This window comes from Drosophila eugracilis, unplaced genomic scaffold (assembly GCF_018153835.1).
Source record: "Drosophila eugracilis isolate 14026-0451.02 unplaced genomic scaffold, ASM1815383v1 contig_722, whole genome shotgun sequence".
Lineage (NCBI taxonomy): Eukaryota > Metazoa > Arthropoda > Insecta > Diptera > Drosophilidae > Drosophila > Drosophila eugracilis.
Genome location: NW_024573616.1, coordinates 31828 through 52037, shown reverse-complemented (window position 1 = coordinate 52037; position 20210 = coordinate 31828). Strand labels below are relative to the sequence as shown.

The 20210-nt window shown below is 41.0% G+C and overlaps 1 protein-coding gene across 1 annotated transcript; it reads right to left on the bottom strand.

The window, feature by feature from the left end:
- Positions 1 to 2767: 2767 nt before the first annotated feature.
- Positions 2768 to 4228, bottom strand: LOC108117566 (segmentation protein fushi tarazu). The gene is made up of 2 exons (XM_017230073.2): positions 3429 to 4228; positions 2768 to 3280 (listed from the first exon to the last, which is right to left on the bottom strand). Exons 1-2 carry the CDS (start codon positions 4174 to 4176, stop codon positions 2781 to 2783), a joined length of 1248 nt encoding a protein of 415 aa, XP_017085562.2. The 5' UTR covers positions 4177 to 4228; the 3' UTR covers positions 2768 to 2780.
- Positions 4229 to 20210: the final 15982 nt, after the last annotated feature.

The following is a 20210-nucleotide window of genomic DNA, read 5'->3' as shown; positions in this document are numbered from 1 at the left end:
TTTGTAACTCCTTCGCCAGCTTAAGGAGGTAACCGTGTGCTCGTGTTTGCGAAAGGATAACTTTACGATCGTTATGGTTGAGGCTGGTGGAAGGGATAGGGATGCAGGCCAGGGAATCTTCAGAACGAGAACCAGAACCCGAGGATCGGGAGGAGGCGGTACCTGCCGGCTAAGTGGACACAATGGCAACACCCATTCGCAAATGCGAATTCTGCGAGCGAAGCGCTTTGTTTTGACAAAGGCGGGCTTTATTTTGGCTATTTAAAGGATTATGCTAAAGGATTGACTTTGCAGCCTTGACTGGGCCGGGTTTTGCAAAGGATTCCGCCCACAACGACGACTCCTTCCGCGAATCTCGGGTTTTATGGTTCGCGAATGAGTTAAGAACCGACTCCGCGGCTCTCTAATAAAGCGAAATGCGAATAAAAAGGATAAAAAAGGCTTCGTTTCGCAGAAGGACTCGGGAAGAGTTAACGTAACTCTTTCGCAATTTACACGTAAATCTTTTACTGTTGCTTGAAATTCTAAGGAACTTTTAAAAAAGGAATGTTGACTCTTGGGAAACCGTAAAAATCCTTGCTTAATGTTGACTAAAGGGCTAAGAAAGGATGTATGAGTTTATGGAATGTTCAAGGACCTTTAATATCAGCTTGCCTAATGTTGGCCAAAGAAAAAAACGGCATTGACTTTTGGTTTGCTTAGGCTGTACAACTAGGTAAACTTGTAAACGTCATTAAGGACTAAGTGCAAGGGAATATTTTTATCAAAACTTTCAATTTATTACTACAATTTGTATTTAGTATTCTTGTAACTATCATTAAACAAACATTTTTGATTGTTTCCTTTTTGATTGAATCTTTCCTGGGAACTTCTTTTTTTTACAAGCAGCAAGCTTTTTGTAGTTTAAAGTTTGAGAGTTACCCTGTACACTTTTTATTGGTTTTTTGGTTTCAGTCTCAAAACTGGAGTGTTTTCTAAAACAGAGCTTGCGACTTACAAAGTCAGGCGCAGATACAAGATCCTTCTTTGTTGAAAGTGTATTAAGCATTTAGTTATTCCAAAAGGTAATTCTGGAGAAATACACTTAAAGAATGGATTGGATTAGATATTTTAGCTATAGAAAATAATAATTTAAAAACAAATTATAAAATTTAATTGTTCGAAGTGATAGGCCTAGTCATTTTTTAATTCTAAATCGAAAGATTAGAAAGATTTCACCACTAAACTGACCAAATTTCGCACCTAACTCTGCCCAATGGCCCATAGATGCTGCTCCTTGCTCACCCACTGTCCACTTTTACCTAATGAGTCGGATAAATGTCCCCTCGGAAAACGCAACTGCACATGCTCCCTTTGCCGCTGGCTTTGATTCCGATTCCGAATCGGGATCCGGCTTTTCTTTGCGTTGCGTTACCCATAACTGTCACGGGCGAGCAATGAAAAATGACCAATCAATGTCTCACTTCAAGGGAAGAGTGCACAGCGGCCGAGGGGAGGAAGGAGCAGGGGATGCGGTGGTAGATGCACCCCGACGACCGACCAAAATGTGACATTTTCTCTGGCGAAAAGAGTGAATTTTATAGAAAATCCGGGAGATAGCAGTGGGTAGGGAATGAGGGGGATCTAGGCGAGAAAATGCAGCTGCTCGAATTTGCACGATTCGTGCTCAACATTAAATCGTTTGCTTTTCGTATGACTTGGGCTAAAATATGTGGGGTGGTTGCAGCGATCAAAGAATGAAATTTATCACAAATAAATCGAAAGGTAACTCGAAATAATATATGTAGATAAGTTCCAAAAATATATTCAAAATGAGTCAGTGCTCCACAGTTATAGAGTGAGGATATATATTCTAGTAAAGTAGTAAAAACTTAAGGCAGGTACATATAAACCACTCTTTTTTACCGAATAAGTTCTTTAATTATGTTAAAACTTTAAATAATATATCTATTAGTACTATCAAGGCTGATCCCAATATCCATAGAGTTTAAGACAAACTTCTCTCTGTACATCAGTACAATCTTAAAACTTTTCTAGTCAAAAAATCTTGTCAACTTACATATTGATTTATGGAAGTCTCACCCCTTTTCCTGTCAGGTACATTTTATCTGTCCAAAAGTAGATAATCATCCCAACATATTTTATAATCATAAAAAAATGTATAAGGTACATTTTTATACGTTTTTCGTTCCGTGGAGGAGAAGAGTGTTACCTGAATCGAATGCAGGTATCGGAAGTCTTAATTGCCTCTAAAAACACAGTTTTTTTAAATCAAAAAATCCCCCTGATTAACAAATTTCCCCCAATGAATACTCAATTTGATTAGTTTAAATTCGATTGATTTGTATTTAAATAAATAATAATCTTATATATTTAAAAACTTAACTAACTGTACAAAAACACGTGTCAGTCTCCAAGTCTTTTGGCCATTATCAGCCTCCCAGCTGAGTGTTTTGGGTTTGTGTTTGGCCGCAGCTAATCGATCGCTGAGAACCCATCATGGCCAGCCACTGGGTTCCGCTCGCAGCAAGGATCCTTTTCCTCTTCCTGCCTCACTCTTCTTGCACATGCGCACTGGTCCTTGTGCCCAAAATGTCCTGGGCACCATAGGGAGTGCGCCCTCTACTGTGCGACTCATCGCGTCGCAGCTTCGTTCTCGGCTTTTGCCATTTGCGTGTCACCTACAAATGGTCGAGAGAAGTGCGCTTCGGTTTGCGGCTGTACGGACTTCGGTTCCGCTCTAACGTAGGAACTGAGGAGCGAACGCAGGCAGGACCACTTCAAGGCAGATGGTACAGGTCCTGCGGATGCTGCTGGTAGCTGCACTGCTGCTGGTACTGCTGCGGGTAGGCCTCATACTGCTGATGGAGGCTCTGCTGCTGCTGCTGCTGAGGGTAATCATTGAGCAGGCCATAACCGTGGCTATGGCTGTGACTGTGGCTGTGGTTGTAAGCGGGATAGGCGGCGGTTGCTTGGTGGTGGTACATCGGCACTGATGGTACCCCAGTGGTGCCGGTGGTTGTGGCCTCCAGTGGCGGCAGCAGCGATGAGTAACCGGCACCACAGTGCTCCGGGGAGCTCTCCAGTGTGCGGTCCTTCTTGGACTTCATGCGTCGGTTCTGGAACCAGATCTTGATCTGCCTTTCACTCAGGCTCAAGGCATTGGCGATGTCGATGCGACGACGCCGGGTGATGTACCTATTGAAGTGAAACTCCTTCTCCAGCTCCAGGGTCTGGTAGCGGGTGTAGGTCTGGCGAGTGCGTTTCGAGTCTTTGCAATCTGTAAGCAAGAATAAGGATAGAGTTGGGTTAGTTCATGATTTATGATAAATTACTTTTGTTTTTTAAGAAATAATCAAAATATAAACGAATATATTTTTAATATTTCTAACCACACTATGTTTTAGGGGTTGTTGTGCGATGCCTACCTGATGTCAAAGTCTCCTCGATGTGCGACCAATTGAAATCGCCGGCTCCGTTCGGGGCTGTCACAATTCGATGATTGATCTCCTGGCTGACGGCTGACGAGGACTTCTCCCCCGGCGATTGGGGTGGTGTGCTGATGCCCTCGACTGGAGGCAGGGAGGTGGGCGTGGTTGGTGGCGGGGTGGCAAAGTCGCCATTCTTCATTTTCTGCGACTGCGACTGTGGCGAGTAGACGTCCAGGTAGTCGACATCCTCGGAGGCGCTGGGCGTGGGCACGGTCACGTATTCTTGCTCGTAACTGGGGGCAGGACTGGCGGTGACCTTGGTGGATACGGCGGGGGCCTTCTTCACCTGCTCGACGGTGGTGTAGAAGTAGTCGGGGGTGTACTTCAGTTTCTTCACGGGGTTGGTGAGCAGGGCCCTCAGGGTGCTGGGTCTCTCTTCGACGGCGGCGATGATGGAGGCAGCATCTTCTTCGGCCTTGCGCTTGGCAGCCTTGGGTGGTGGGGTGGCGGGCTGGACAGTCTGGTTGGTGGTGACCTGATCCTGGTTGTAGTAGTAGCAGCCCTCCGAGTAACTCTCCTGGGGATAGTAGCCCTGATAGCTCTGGTAGCTGGAACTGTTTTGGTAGTAGCTATTGCTGCCGGAGTTGTCGTAGTAGGTGGGTGGCAGGCTGTGGGGGTGGTACATGTTGTACATGTTCATGTTGTCGGTGTAGCTGTAGTGGCTCTGGCTGTTGGTGGTGGCCATCTCGGATATGTGTATGTATTACTAGATTTACTTTCTAACTCTGCGATGTGCACGCAACGATGGTGAGTTTGCGAATGAGCTAGTCCTGCGGCAGATCCTGCATATATAGCAAAAGCAGAGGGCTCTCGGCACACGCTCGACGTTATAGCGCATAAATATCCCTGCGCATGACACTTTGCCGCCTGCTGTTCGGCCAGCCACCCCTCCGGGGAAATGTCCTTGCCGAGACGGCGAGGGGAAGTTATCCGAGGTCCTGGCAACTTTATCCGTACGGAGCCTACCTGCTGTGCTGCTTATTACCTACCCATCGCGCCCATTATCATCGCGAGTTATCCGCCCGCGCACTTCCCCTCCTTGGCGACCTTGAGGCGCTGCTGCAGTAATTACGGCCATGAGGTGCCTACCTATGAGGTGCGCAGAGCGAGAGCATCCGATCTCCCTCTAATTGCAATAATCATAAAGACATAAAAAGAAATTCTAAACTGTTGCTGTTGCTGTTGCTGTTCCTTCGGCATAGAGGCTTTTTCCCCGGCTCGTTTATGATTCCCTAAAAATTTCTCTGGATTTTTGCCAACCCGGCCAACATCGACGTCTACTACTACGATGACTGGCTGCCAGTTGTTCCCGGAATCCGCTGCCCTTTCCCTCCGAATCCATTTCGCGGCACTGGGCGGCCAAAGGATAACATTACGTCCGATCCGAGGGACTGCGATTGCGCGTGGCCGAGGGTCGCGTGTTTGCGCTTTTTGTTTGTCCTCGTGGCCTGGCAAGTGCGCAACTCACGATCTTAAAACTCACTCCTGGGCCTGGTATTTGCCCACAGACCAGAAAGGAGATGGGCCAACATGACTGCTAAAAAATCTGACACTTCTGCTAGATCAAACATTCAAAATTTGTTTATTTATTTGTAAACATAAATGTATTGGAAAAAGGTACTGATTTTCTCATTCCAGAACTATCATTTGCTCATTTCTGTTATATTTTTATTACTTGTTTATTTTTACAACATTTGTACTTGAAAAGAAAACGTTAAACAAAAGTTATGTCAACATTAAACAAAGGCAAAGCGTTTAATTTTATGAAAAATTAATGAGTTTTTAAGACCCTATCCACATTTTCTAAGAAAAGTTATACATCCAACTTCTTACCAATAAAATTCCATTTTTAAAAACTTGTTTTTACTTTTTTAGTGATACTTCCGTACTTTGTATTTTTCAGTCACATTTTCACATTGAAAAATATATATTTTCCAAATAAAATCATGTTTTTTTCTCCACCACCATCTAAACCCTTTCCAAGGGACTTTAGGCAAAACTAAACTTCCTACTCTATATCTTATTTACAAAGAACCCAAAATCCGCTCAGCTAAATTGACTTCCAAAAAAACAATCACTTTTTGTGTTTACATGACTTTCCGATCGGCTTATGCTGGGATGGGTAAAATACTATCAGCCACCCCCGTAGGACACCCCTAACATATCGATATAGTCCTGACATATGTGTGCCGTTTCTGCATGTGCGAATATCCTACCCCCACCCCCAGTCCACTCCCCGAACAACCCGTACCCCATCTCCGACCGCTGGCAGCTTCCATTGTTGCACAAAATTTATGGCGTTTTTCAGTTTGACAGAAGAGAGTCCGCCAGACTGCAGTTCGCTTTTCCCCGATGTCCTGTGACTGCTATATAGTATAGCCAGGGAATGTGAACCGCCTTTTTGGTTTTAGAGTAAATTTAACAATCAGAGAGCGTTATGGATTGGGATATATAGTGTACAAATGGATATATAGGTATATATATAGAAATAAGTGTATGGTAGTAAAAAGAATATTTTCAAAGAAATAGTTGCAGGTTACTAAGAAAGGATGGACTTTTTCGTTCTCGTTTTGTCTAAAACATAGCCATCCTTGTTTGATGATAAATAATTTTTATATTTTTACATACTTATATATATATATATTATATATATATATATATATATGTATTATATATATTATTTTCTCTTCTAAGATTACTTAAAACTATTTTTGAAGAAAACAATTTATTTTTGTATATTTTAAAATCAGTAGCTTACATTTTCCTGGGCAAAAGCATTGGAACTTTCATTAATATATTCGGCATTTTAATTTAACGAACATTATTATGAATAACTCCTAACTCTTTACGGGTAACATAATGATAAATTATAAATATACATTTTTAGGTTTATTCCTTACCCAATCATTTAATTTTTATTGATTTTCATCGGCGGTTTCAGTGACTAAAAGCCACTTAACTTTTCACTTACGGCCAATTGGCTGCCACCGATGCCTCAATCGAGATTAGCCCGAATCCAACACATGGCCATAAAATACTCAGCTCACCCCGGATCCCGAAAGAAACAGTGCACCAGGCTCGGCGACCAGGACCCGGGCAACTTTAATTGAGTTGTAAGGCCCACATGCGAGTGTCCGACCACAACACACCCCAACTCGCTTCCAAATCCCAAACCGAATCCAACCCAGGGCAGGGCTGAGCCCAAGAATTCGTGCGTTTTTATTGTCGAATTAATAAATTACCTTGACAGGGAATCGGGACCATCCCATTGTGCCCGAGTAGCTGGCTGCATGTCCCTTGTCCTTTGTATCCTTACAAGTTCCAGCACCCCTCCCCGGCTCAGTTCATCCTTCCTGCCTTTCTTCCGCTGACGGCGTTGCACATTTTTGGCACTTCCATGAGGGTTAGCCCAGTCAGATTGCCATCTATATAGATATCTGCCATATAGCCAGCAGTTCGGTGGGTCGGCCCGGCGGACTTTTGATAAATGCCACGGAAAGGTGGAACAGGCACGCGCCTGGAGGAGGCGAATCTGTTAATTCCCAGCCCTCAGATACACTTTTTGGCTGCCGTTGCAGTCAATCGCATCATTATCTTCCCAAGAGACTGCATTATCAGCTGCCGTTGGTCAGCGATAGCAGAGTGACCAACATCATTAGTAAACTAAACTGTAGCTATTTTGCAAAAATATGCAGTCCATCACCTTGCTATTATTAATGGTTTTGTTTCGGAAGTATCTGTACGGAAGAGGTAATATTCCATAAGAAAATAAGAAACGAAGCTTAAAATAACTTTTAATTTAAATAAGTTCACACTTTTTGGCAGGGGTGCTCAAATTTTTCTTACGGCTGAGCATTTACTAACACAAATATAAGAAATCGTGCACTTATTTAGTGACGCTTTTGTGTTGGTTTGCAGCTGTGCACTGAGAGAAAGAAATATGCCTTTTACTGGCTCGCCAAATAGTCCACTGCGAAATAAACTCGAAAGTGCACACAGAAAAGATAAAGAATTAATTCCAGTGTAAGTTTTCGAAGCTGAACCAGGAACAACTAAGAACAGTTAGCGACGGAATGAAGGGGTAAGAGGAAACCCAAAAATAGATAGTGGAATAGCAAGGAGTTCGAAGATGATCCAGAAAGAAACAAGAACAGTTAGCGACGGAATGAAGAGGAAAGAGGAAAAAGAAAAATGGTTAGTGGAGGAGCATCGCAAGCGCTAAAAGCTTATAGGGCGATCAAGTCCATATGCAGCAAGGATTTACAAAAACAAAAGGACACTCAGAGCACAGCCGTTGGGCACCGGTGACTTAGATCCTAATTTCCATTCATTTAAGCCTGCTTATCCATAGTTAGGGTAAGGTGCTTCCTAAAACTTAAACTGATTAAAAATTACTTCTTAAAATGCGACTGGAAACCGAAGTAAAAAGTAAAATCGAAAAGTGTTTACCCCACAAATTGAGTATTGTTTTATTTTATGGTTTTATCGATTGGCGAACCTGCTGCTCGTGGCTCATTAATATTTGGAACTTCAAAGGCCTGTTGAAAATGGCCCAATACCACACCTGCCCACTCATAGTGCGTTACATAAGACATCCCATTAGGATGCTCCAGTGCCCGTTAGTCCCGGGATTTGTTTGTTTTCCTAGCTTGAGTTGAGCTACGAGAGGGTCACCTGCTGGGGTTGGAGTTCCTTTGAAGTTGCTGCTGATCTCCTCCGGGGGGCATCTCTCATTATATACCCGATTGCCATAATGTCGGGGAAGGGGTGATAAAAACAATCGAGTAGATCGCACTCATTATCAGAGTGGAACAGGCGACGGCCCGCTGCGTATAAAATAGTAAAGGGCCGAGAAAAATTATCAACAAACAAAACAAACAACTCGCGATCGGTGTGAATTCCCCGTACTATTCCGATACACCGTCTATATATAGTATCAGCGTCAATCCGTCTAACATGGGTCCGGAGATCCCAGCGTGAGGTTTTCTTTGGCGCGGATCGCGGGCAATCAATTTGATTGCCTCAATCGGCGGCTAATTAGTGGCGATGCTCGAGAATTATTCAAAATTTTGTTTGAGTTAACAATCAAACTGCACACAGATCGAATCGAATCGAATCGTTAACTCTGTGCTGGGGAAATCGTCTTGATGAATTTGCCAGATGTCTAAGGCTAGATGAAGTAATCTTCTGTCTTTGGAACGAGGAGAAAGCCAGGACAGGACGTCTTAACTCGATGACCTTCAGGCAGAGGCCCACCGACGACTCCTCTCGAGGTCAGCTCTCATAGCCTTTCGTCCTTGGATCGGCACCAATCAAAGTCAAGGATGCCGAGACGCTGTGCTCCTTTTCATACAGCCTCAATGTTTCTGTACAAATATTTTCCCAATGCGTCACGCGTCGCCTGTGGCCTTGGCTTCTGTGCGATATCCTTGAATTGCCTGCCATGTCTTCGAGCTCTGTTGTGTTGACATCGGAGACATCAGGATCAGGCTGTAATTGCCCCTGTCACACTTATTCGCATTGTCCCGCCGATGATGACCTCGTAAGCTGAATGAAATGGCAATTATGCATTATGCCTGTTGGGCCTGTTTATGGCCTCGAGATATAAATTTCGAATTGTCCAAGTCTCAGTTAGGGCCTTGTTAACACCTTCCGTGACAGCAGCTCCAACTGGGAGTGGTAAGATTGATGGGTTGTTAGATCTCTCTTAATCCAGGAATCTGGCTAGCACTTAATTCAAATTTCTTAAATTAGTGTTAAAATATTTACAACCTTTTAGTTTACTGTAATTCTAATATCATAATAGTCATTCCTAAACAGATCCCTACCTTTTGAATAGGTATATATTTTAGGCAAGTTTCTAGAAAGCGTGACGCTAAATTAAGAACATATAATGCGTGGGAGATCACTTTAAAATGTCAAGAAAAGCAAAGAAGGAAATGTAATTTACTTAATTTGTCATTTGTTTTATTTTATTTAATTATTTACAAAGGAACGCTTTTAGCTTCTTAGGTTTTGGGGCGGCTTAAAGTCATTTCATAAATTTAATATTTTCAACTCTTACTGGCTATAGTTCGATATGGATTTTTACTTTGTAGTTTCTCTTGACTTTTAGGACTATTTTTTTTTATAGAGATTATGAACTTAAAAAGTTGATTAAAAATGTAATGAGGTTAGTTAGTTGATTATTTGTAACCATAAGTTGTTTTCTAGTAATATAACATCTAATTTAAGTTCCTAATCTCAGCAGAAATATCTCCAGATATCTGTTGATGATGATCTCAATATAACTGAAGTACAACTCAGCATATTCTATGTTGCAGACATTTGGCATAACTGCATTATTCCAAGGCAGCTATATGCCTAGGCCGTTCGACATCGTGGGATATCAACAGCTAATAAGGAGGAAGTCCATTAACAATGATTGGGACAGAGGTCTCCGGGGAGTTCGGCGTAGGCCTTCAATGCGATTCCGCTGACGAGTCGTACGCCGGGGAATCGAAGTCGCGCGCGCTCCTCGGAATTCGGCGAATTCGCTGATGGCATTGGATGGATGGCTCAGTTTGAATCTCAGAGCTAGATGTCCGGACTGAGATGAACTGGACGCTGAGAAGGAGGAAGGGGACCCCTGCGGCCTGTTTTATAGTTTTATGATGTGCCAATAATATTTCCGCCTTGGAAACCAATTGCTGCTCGCCGGCGAAGGATACGCGGGCAATTAAGACGCTTAAGGACCCATGACACGGTGCATTTACCATCCTTAAACAGACGACTCAAGTCGGTCCGAGTCGAGTCGCGCGAGCCTCGTTCTCGATGTCGTCGTGTAGCTCGTCGGGCCTCGTCCTTCGACAGGACATCATTCTAATGCGAGACACACGCGTCTTCCCTTTTCAGGTAGGCCTTGATTCGTCCGTGGAAATCACGGAAATCAGAGAAATCAGAGAGATCAGAGGTGGAAATGGCTGGTTCGAGGGCGGGGGCGTCGGAAGGGATTTTCACTCTGTTTACCCAAAACAGACTTTCCTTCAGCCAACGCCCCCGTCTCGCTGGAAACTGAGCTGTAATGGCAGTTCTGGCCGAGGAAAGGATTAAGATGGCAGGGTGTTGAAGTATGTTACAATCTTCCAAAATATTTAAGTTACTCAAGGTTAACAGTTCCAAAAACTATAAAACTAATCGTAATCAAAATTATTTAAATTTATTTTTAATCTTTTTTAATAATATTCATTTTGAAGATTGACATAAAAGCCCAAGCCGCGTATTTTAATTAAAGTACTAGAAATTAAACAAAAAATTTGATTAGGTGAACAATATTTTTTTTCTGCACAAAACTTTCGGTTTCCTATAGGATAATTTTATTAAATAGTTTTCCAGCTTTGATTCCTAACGAAGCCAACACATGAGAGAAGTTAATATGAAGATTTTCAAACACGAAGATACCTATGTAAAATCAGTCGTTTCTATCTATTACACAAAATGAGAAGAAACAAATTATTACTATTAATGGCTTTACCTTTAAAAATATACTAAAAAGGCCAAAAATTGGGCTACAAAATATTTGAACCTTATGATTAAAAATGTTTACCTATTACTTCGCTTATTAATGAAAAAAAATGGCATTTTTAGAGTTAAACGAGTTTTTTATCGTGTGTTTTTAAGGAAATAAATTTTCGTAAAGAATCGTGAATAGACATTGTCTAAAAAACGGACACACTCAGTTGGTATCGGGATAGGTCCTCGACATTAAAATAATAAGCTTTAGAAAAAAAAACATAACAACCATTGTTACAGAGATGATGATTGTCTTGTTTTATTAAAAAAAAAGGCGTTAGTGAAATTTATAAAAAAATATTTCATAAAAATTAAGCTTTTGTACAAAGCTGTCTCATTTTAATCTTTTAAAATTATAATAAGTATGAAAAGGTGGTTATATTTAATTTCATATTCAAATATTTCAGTTTCTAAGATAATAAATAAATTGTATAAAATTTCAAATTCACGTAAATAAATGTTTTAAATACTTAAGAAGTAATTTTGATTTTTAAGGACTTTAAAAAATTGTTACTGCTATGAAAACAAATTACAAATATGTACTGGGGGCAGTATAACCTAAAGTGCGTCCGAAAATAGTGTTTTGCCAACTATAGCTATTTTCTGTTGACAATTTTAATCAGTCCGTAGCCTTCCCCGAAACTGGTTTCCCATTTCCCGATTTGAGAATCCGCAACTCCGAAGCCTATTCAAAAACTCTTACACAATATAAAATGATAGGAAATTCGCGGAAATCTTCACCGTTTTAGGTCGTAAAAACGAAAGACTTACTCGAAAACGTGTAAAGAAAAGTGTGCGGCGTAAATTAGGTCAGTTTTTAGGAAAGATCGCGAAACAATGGTGATTGGTAATTTAAATTAGAGCAAGCGGCGACTGCGGACGGGCATGATGCCCGGAGACCTTTTGAGAACGCCGGAATGGTGCGCCTAATCCCCGGATTTGCGAGATCGTTGTGAAATATTGTGTAAGAGGTGAAGGTGACGTTTTATTGACTCTCTCCCAGCCAGGCTCGTGGGCGGTACCGGGGTGAGGGCAAAGACAAAGCCAGCGGGACAATGCTAACTAGAGCAGTTCCCAGTTAAACAAATATTTGCCTTTATTATGCAAGCCCATCGCCGCCGTTGCATAGACTTGCATAACCCTGCGCGACCTTGGACTGGCTTAATTCGCAGGACAGGCCCAGCTACACAGATCCCGAGCAACCTGAACCTGACCCTGCTACAGTTCTGAGGCTACCAAACGAGGCCGAGGCCCAGAAACTCGAGCAGAACTCCTACGGCCAATAAAGTTTTATTAGGACCTCCGGTCGTAAAGCGATAAAATCATAAATTCGTGTAAAAACTTTTGTGCGACGCGCATTTTAAATGGAAAATGAGACCAGGACCTGGGAACGAGGCCAGGACCAAGAGAAAACCATAAGAGACTACGGCAAAAAATTATGTCGCGACCCAAAAAAATGCTCGAATTTTTTAACAATGAGCAAAATGCGCGAAGCACAAAGGCGAATTCGGTCTAAACGGTTTTTACAGGCCATCGTTTTTTTTATTGTCCCGCGTATTCCAGTTTCCATTTTTTCCCTCAGCGCGAACAGAGAATTTCTCCAAACCAAACTAGAACTGAGGCACATTTTTTGTGGTGCTTTATTTTTTCTAGTTCACGGGAGTATTTTACGACGATTTTTAGCGGAACTGACTTTATGGCAGTCAAGGACGGGTCTCTTCTGGGCCAGGTTCCTAAGATCAGTGTAAATTGTCACAATTTTTTGTAGCAGTTCCGGCGAACACATCGACAATGGGCTCAAGCGGCGTAGATAACTTGACGACCGAAGGAAGATAATGGAACTGCAGCTAAGGACAGTCAACACTCAATGGGTGTCCTTAAATTAGATGTAGAGCAGGACATGATCATAGAGTGATTGCTATTAACTATGGAGGCTATTTTGACTGGCGTATCAAGTCAATCTAAAACTACTCTACTTAAACTGAGATTCTTAAATCCACTTTTGTTTTGGAATTTGAAATTAATTGACTAAAAGAATATCCGAGTTATATGGACTTTTTAATCTAATGCTAAAATAAAGGTAGATTATTTCAAGAGGGTTCGTATAAGGAAACTTAAATTTCAATCAGATAAACTTTATTTTTAAAAACACAGTAACATTTTGCCATAACTTTCTTTGTAATACTTTAAAGACTTTCGATTGTCTAGTAGCAGAAAATGATAATTCAGCAGTATTTTACAAATATTTTTGGGAATATTTCTACATATTAAGAGACTTTTATATTCTAAAATAGAAGGGATACAAGGGAATACAAGGGTTTACCCCATGATCCATAAAAAAAAAAAATATTTTAAAACCATACATTTAAGGTAACTTATGGAAATCATTCCGATCAAAAAGCTGTCAGCCATCAGACGACAATAAAATCGAGGGAAAGAAGCCGCAGAAAAACTTTGGTAATCACCAACAAAAAAATTGAAAAAGTGTATAAACTTTTTCAACTTTCTGATGGCCAGATAAGTGTTGCTATCATTATGTCTTCTGGCAGTGTTTCTGTTGCTGCACATTCGGTGCTCGGCGAAATGTGGCTGCAATTAAAAACTGTTACGCCTCATGCTAATCAGCCCGGGAAATTTCTGGTGGAGAGGGCGACGGATGGGTGAGACGTAGGCCAATCCCTTCACCAGCAAGGCAGACAACCAACCAACTCCGACTCCGACTTCAACTCCAACCTCGAACGAGAAACATGGCAGCGACTGTCGGAAGAAAGAATTCATTATTTCAGTTTTAATTGCTTTTTTCATACTTTCGAAATGTTCAGCGCCAGGCTGGGTTCCTCAACCTTACCCCCTTTCGGGGGATTTTGCATGTTCGGGCCACATCTTTTACAACCAACAACTGTTTACAAGAAATTCAATTATGACTTTTAATAACCGACAGCTCGGGTCAAAGAAAGCGTTTAACTCGGAATGATGGCAAATTGCATGTGACGCTAAACGGCGGCCAAAGAATCCGCCAAATGATATTTGCACAAGGGCGGCGCAGATATGATCGTTGGGTGGGTTTTGTTCCAGGGGCTGTCCCCAAGACAGCCATTCAGAATGATTGCAGGAATTATTCAGCTGATGAACAAGGTGGTTTGGGATGGTTGATGAAGCTATATGATCAGCTTAATTTTACTCAAACAACTATTAAAAACGACGTTTTTAAGGCTTACAGATTTAATAATCAAACGTAAGAACTAAGTAGGAATAGTTAACCCTTCTGAAACTATTTTAAAATTTTTTGCCCATATACGTTTTTAAAATCATTTTTAAATCAGTTTTAAATACATATATATATATAAGTTTTCTGTGTTTTAAAAAGTTTGGTTTTATTGAAATCAGAATTGATGTATGAACTTAGACAATCCGTTCTTGTCTACAAATGTGTTTAAAAAAGAACAAAAATAAGATTTTGAGTTCTTAATGTAAGGTTGGTGCATCAAAATACACTAAACTAAACTATAACTACAGTTATTTCAAAAGTGCTAGTTCTAAGGTCAAAGTCAAACTGAACTAAAACTAAAATATTCTTTTAAAATAAATCAACTATTAACTCACTATTTTCTACAATATTTTTAAGAGAAATGTTTTTGGCAATGAGATAAACTTTACCTTGGAAATGGAAGCGAATTTAAGTTCCTCTCCTAATACATATACCCCAGTTAAAAATAATATAAATATTTATATTTTATATATCAACCTCCAATAACGTAACAAAGTTTGAAAATAAACGTATCTTTCAATCATCACCAAATGATTGCGTCTTGTCTTTGGTATTTCTGTTACATTTAAGAACCAAAGACTTTTCAACATAAACCTGGGGCTAAACCCCCGTTGACCCATTTTCCAGAGCTCGAGTTGCATCAGCCTAATGTGTGTGCCAAGGTGTCTCCGGGCCCGAGCTTGTGCGCCTATATGAGTGCCGGGTCATTAATTTTGATCATGCCCAAATATGTGTCAGTCAGTCAGTGAGCGAATCGCACACAGAATTTCCATTTTCAGACACACACAAAGTTTTCCTTCGCATGTATTCAAATTAGGCAAGGCGCCAACCACCCCGCCTCCCAGATTTACCCTTCCACACCCCCAGGGAAACCCTAGCAGAGCAGAGTCGATGGCCTCAGCTTTACAGCGAGTTGGAGGTGGAAAAACTTCACTGGCTTTCCCTGCACATGTGTCCGCGGGTGCGGAGGAATTTTCTAATTTATTTTTTAGCATCGGTTCAAGGCTCTTCGTGTTTCGTGTTGGCTTCACGTTTCAAGTTCGCCAACAAACAAATTGTTAATGGAAATCCACGCGTTCGGAATTATTGATTTTTGTTCCGACGCGTCGGAGGCTGGCTGAAAACTTTCTCCTTCTCCCACTCCATTGACATTCGAATTGTACAAATTTGACATGAATGGGACGATTAATGGCCAAGGTCGGTGTTCGATTTGACAGCTCAAAGGGAAGTTTGCAAGCTCTTGAAACATTTAAGTATGTTTGGGTTTGGAATTCGTCTTAAAACTTTACTGGACTTTAATGATTGGGACTGGTAAAGGTTGTCTGAAAATACCTGAAAAGCGGCATCTGTGGTCAGGAGTCAGCAAGTATCACGCGCATAATATATTTCTGGTTGGATTGATAAGAATATAGTTTATTGTCCTTCTGATTAGAAAAACAATCATTTATATACATTTTACGAACCATTTTTTTCCAACTATTTATGGCGAGGACACAAACCCTCACCCTCTGTTACGATGGTAACGCAGGGCAGGCTGCACTGCTTGCAGCTGTCCTTACAGCAGCTTTGTTGCAGACTCCCTGCAATAAATGTTGCAAATGCAATGTTGCAATGCAGTTGCCAAACGTGTTGTGACTATGATGTCTAAATTATATTTTACTGGAAAGAAATTTTATTTTATGAGGTTTTCGTAAATAAATTCATATTTGAAGGAAGTAATGATAAGATTTTGCAGATTACTTATGCAATTCTTGCAATATGGCTGATATTTCAGCTTACTAATTCCATTTATCTCCATTTATCAGAAAACTTAATCCAAAAATGAATTCTAAGAAAACAAAATTAGTATGAATTAATGTCTAAATGATGTAATATACAAATTTAATAGAAATTAGTAAGATTGGTATTCTTTATTTTGGTATCAATGAAGTCAAAGTCATCCTAAGAATCTGGAGATAGTGATGAAAAGCATTCTAAACAATAAGATAACTTTAAAACATTTATTAGGCTGATCACTTTACAGTTCCAACCTGCTTTTCCAGCAAATCATTTCCATGTTTCCTTAATTTCCATTGCAGGACCAACTGCAAACCGTGACGAAAGCAACTCATTTGCAAATTCCTTACACCACTGCAATCCTTCTGGGCCTTTAATGTGGCCTTGATGAGGTGGGCTAATTAAAGCGGCGCTGATTAGCAGCGTCGGCAGGAGGGCAAAGTAGAGCAAAGGACAGAATCGAGACACATGTAGCTTAGTCCTGCCTACAAGTGAATGCCCGCATTGTTCACACGCATGGTGTGGGTAAAAGAGGACGAAAACTAGGGAATTGGCATAGAAGGATTCAGATGGCGGCGCGCCGCAGGACGATAATGAACACAAATGAGCCTCGGCATCGGAATCCGGTTTGGAATCGGGCGAAGGAGTTTCGGGTAAGAAATTGGCAAGCATTTGCCAAAAACTACAACTGGGACATGTCGAACAATGCCGAAAGACCTGTTAGAAGGACATCGAGCTGAGCGCTCGACCTTGGCGCAGGATTTCAAGAGCAGCCAGTCGGGAATTTATAGAATTTTTTGGTTTCTTCTCCGTTTTTTTCCTCCTGGCTGCGTATCTTTTGTTGCGATCTGATTGATTGCTGTCAGGATTTTAGCTGGGAACGAATCCTAGGGGCTGCCTGGCATTGAGCAGCTGCCTTTTGTCCTTCCGTCGGCCATTTTTAAATATTTCCCTACTTGGTTTACACTTACTTTAAAGATACTTTAAAGTATCTCATAGGTTTGTGGCAACTTTCGCCGCTGTCCTGGGGAATTAATCATCGCCTAAGTACGCAGCTTGTGGCTAAGGACATGCGCAACAGTCCCCTCCCCCTACATCTCCCACCGAATACCATCTCGTCCTGCAGCAGCTGTGGCCAAAGCGAGAGCAATATACAGTTAAAGCTTTTCCCACTGCGGAAAAAGCTTGGCTATCTGGCTGGCTGGCAAATGTGTCCTTATGGTCCTTCTGCATGTATTTCGGGGGATGTGTGTATGCGAATAAAAATTCAATCAAAATGGCGTTTGCCCAACGCAGGATGCTGTATTATTTGTTTTGTTTTTTGCTGATTTATTTGGGTTTTCAAACGGAAACTTTATTAGGGATTTTAAAAGGGAGGAATCACTAGGGATTTAAACTGAAATTGTTACGATCTGAGCTTAATGTATTTTAATCTCTATAAAATTCCCGTTTACAAGGCTTACCTCACATCAGAAAAAGTGTAGAAATATATAAAGTATCATAATTATAAATAAAACATCAAAAATAATCGCAAAATTCTCTGCAAAAGATTTTTACATAACTCAGCACTCTTCCCTCACAACAACTCCTGAGCGTAGATGAGTCTCCTTCTCCGAGCTCATCGCTTAAGCTCAGCTGTTGTCTCCTCCTAATGACCTCCAAGGCCCTTTCCTGCAAAACCACTTCACCCAGTCTCAAGACCAAGCAGTCCTCCCTCTTCCCTCCCCTTAACAACTCCGCCAGCCATCCTGTTCGGCTAAGTAGCTCACGTCTGACAGCTGAGCAACGTTTGTCATAATCAAATGTGAATGGACTGACACTGACACTGACGCTGGGGCTACGAGGACTACAAACTGAAAACTGAGAACTGAGAACTGAAAACTGGTAGCTGCCAAAAAGCAGAGAGTGGAAATTAATTTAAATTGGCCTTTAATGTAAATGCATCTCTCAATGCATCGCCAACTGCAGTTCGGTTCTGTACGAGTTTTGCCCTGCTCCAGATATCGCTTATATCCCGACTAACACCGACTTGTGTTTGCCTCCAAATGGAGAGTATTTATCAACTACTCGTAGACACGGACTACCCATCCTCCAACCTATTTGGAAAACACAAAACAGAAAACCCCCATTTCCATTACGGATGCGTGAAGAACTCAAATGGCAAGGTATTAACGAATTGTCGTGAGCTTCGTCCGGTGGAGGGGTGTTCATTTTTCTTGGATCGTTTAATTGGAAACTGTTGCTCGAGCAGTTCTCCTGATGCACAGAGAAGAAATTTTAGTAACAGTATTAACTGATCTAAAACCATCTTAAATTTTAAGTCAAAAATAATTTATATAAAGTTTAATAACAGTATATGAAGTAGATACTGAAAATATTCTCTCTAAACTGCTATGTAAAGAATAGCTACAACTTCGACGATTTTAAGATCATTATTTCTTGATACTTTTAACATTAAATATTATTTAACTTAAATTTAATTTATATTTTCTCTCCGTGCCTTGTCCTATGCCCACATTTAATTTGAAAATTCCTATTCCGCGTTAAGCGCTGTTTTCTCGAACTAAAAACAAACTACAAACGCTGCTGATTGTTTCATATTAAAAACTGGGCGAGTGTGTGTGATGGGGAGGGGGGAACAACATGCAAGCGATGATGAAAAATCGCCTGCAACATGTTGGATGCTGCTGAGGGACCCTCCATGGATCTGGATTGGAATGGGATCCGAGAGAGGACGGTATATGCTATATGCCATGGATTGGGATACCAAAGTCTGGCTCTGACTGCCCGCTGGCATCGCCAACATCAACTCCAATTACAGAAGTACACGCAGGCGTCTCTCTTATGATTTCTTTTTTTAGTTTTTCATTTATTTTCCATCTTTTTGTCTGTGTTTTTTACATATTCTTATTTGCTTTGAGGATGATATGCGGGCTGAATAGAGAGAGGAAGCTGAGTGCCTTGCATGTGCGATGGGAAAATGGAAGGGAAACATGTGTCACAGTAAGGGAAGTCCTTAGTTTTGGCTATATTAGTAAATTGTTTGAACAGTCTAAGATCTAAACTTGTTTGGCATTGCCTAAATATGAGATAAACTTGACAAGCTTTAAGAAGTCTAAAAGGGATTTGAGGTAAATTGCGAAGTTATTTGGCTTTCAACGAAGAACTTGTTTAAGCTTAAGAGTGAAGGCAAATCGTCCACAAACTGTTTATGAGATTTTATTACTTGTAAAAGTTTAGGTATGAAATATCTGTTTATTAAGAAAGCAAATTTACGTTGCAGCTTACACAGAACCTCACATAAGGCTCTCTGATTTCTATTTTCATAGCAGCATCTTCAAGTTTTGCCATTTTAATAATTTTCACTTCATAGCTCAAAAACTGATATGCAAAGAAGATCGATTTGTGGTCCCACAACCTACTGTGTTAGTTCCAAAAATAGAAACCAAAACAATAATCTCATTGAAAACCCACTCTGGGTGTGTCTTCATCAGCAACTCAAACTAGTGATAAAAATAGCTAATCAACCTAAAAAAAAAAGCAAAAAACGAACTAATCAATCGAATTGAAATTCAAAAACCGGCGTAATCAGAAGGCATTTGTTCAGCTCTGAATGTGAATCTGGAATGTTGGTAGCAAATATGAAATCGACTTTTAATTAAGGCATTTAGCCAAACAAATCAAAATCGTTAAGCCCCGAAAACCGAATGAATCACGGCAACTTGAACTTGGCTGGAGTCCAAAATGAACCCGATCCGGAGCCCCAAAAAAAAAAAAAAAAAACAGACCAATAAATTTAAATTCAGAGACAACTGCCAACGAGCTCGTTTTAAAGGAGGAATAACTTTGGCTTTCCGAGGGGACTTTGCATTTTGGCCAGGCCAATAAAAATGCGAAATAATAATGTGACGGTGATTTAGCGGAACAGGGCCACGATTGAATACAAATAAAGTGGGGGAGACGCCTAATCTAGGATGATTTCGGCCTAATCTGGACCGTGAACCGGGGGCAGATGCGTCCTGGAGTGGCTGCCAACTACCTGTTTTTTCTCGCTTTTCTCGATTTTCTCGCTTTTCCCAGCAGCGGGCTTTTACCAAAAAAAAAAAAAAAAAAAAAACGGGGGA

Coding starts and splice junctions, on each gene's coding strand:
- LOC108117566 (XM_017230073.2), bottom strand. CDS start 4,176: ATGGCCACCACCAACAGCCAGAGCCACTACAGCTACACCGACAACATG. Junction 3,281..3,428: donor CGAGGAGACTTTGACATCAG/GTAGGCATCGCA, acceptor TCTTGCTTACAG/ATTGCAAAGACTCGAAACGC.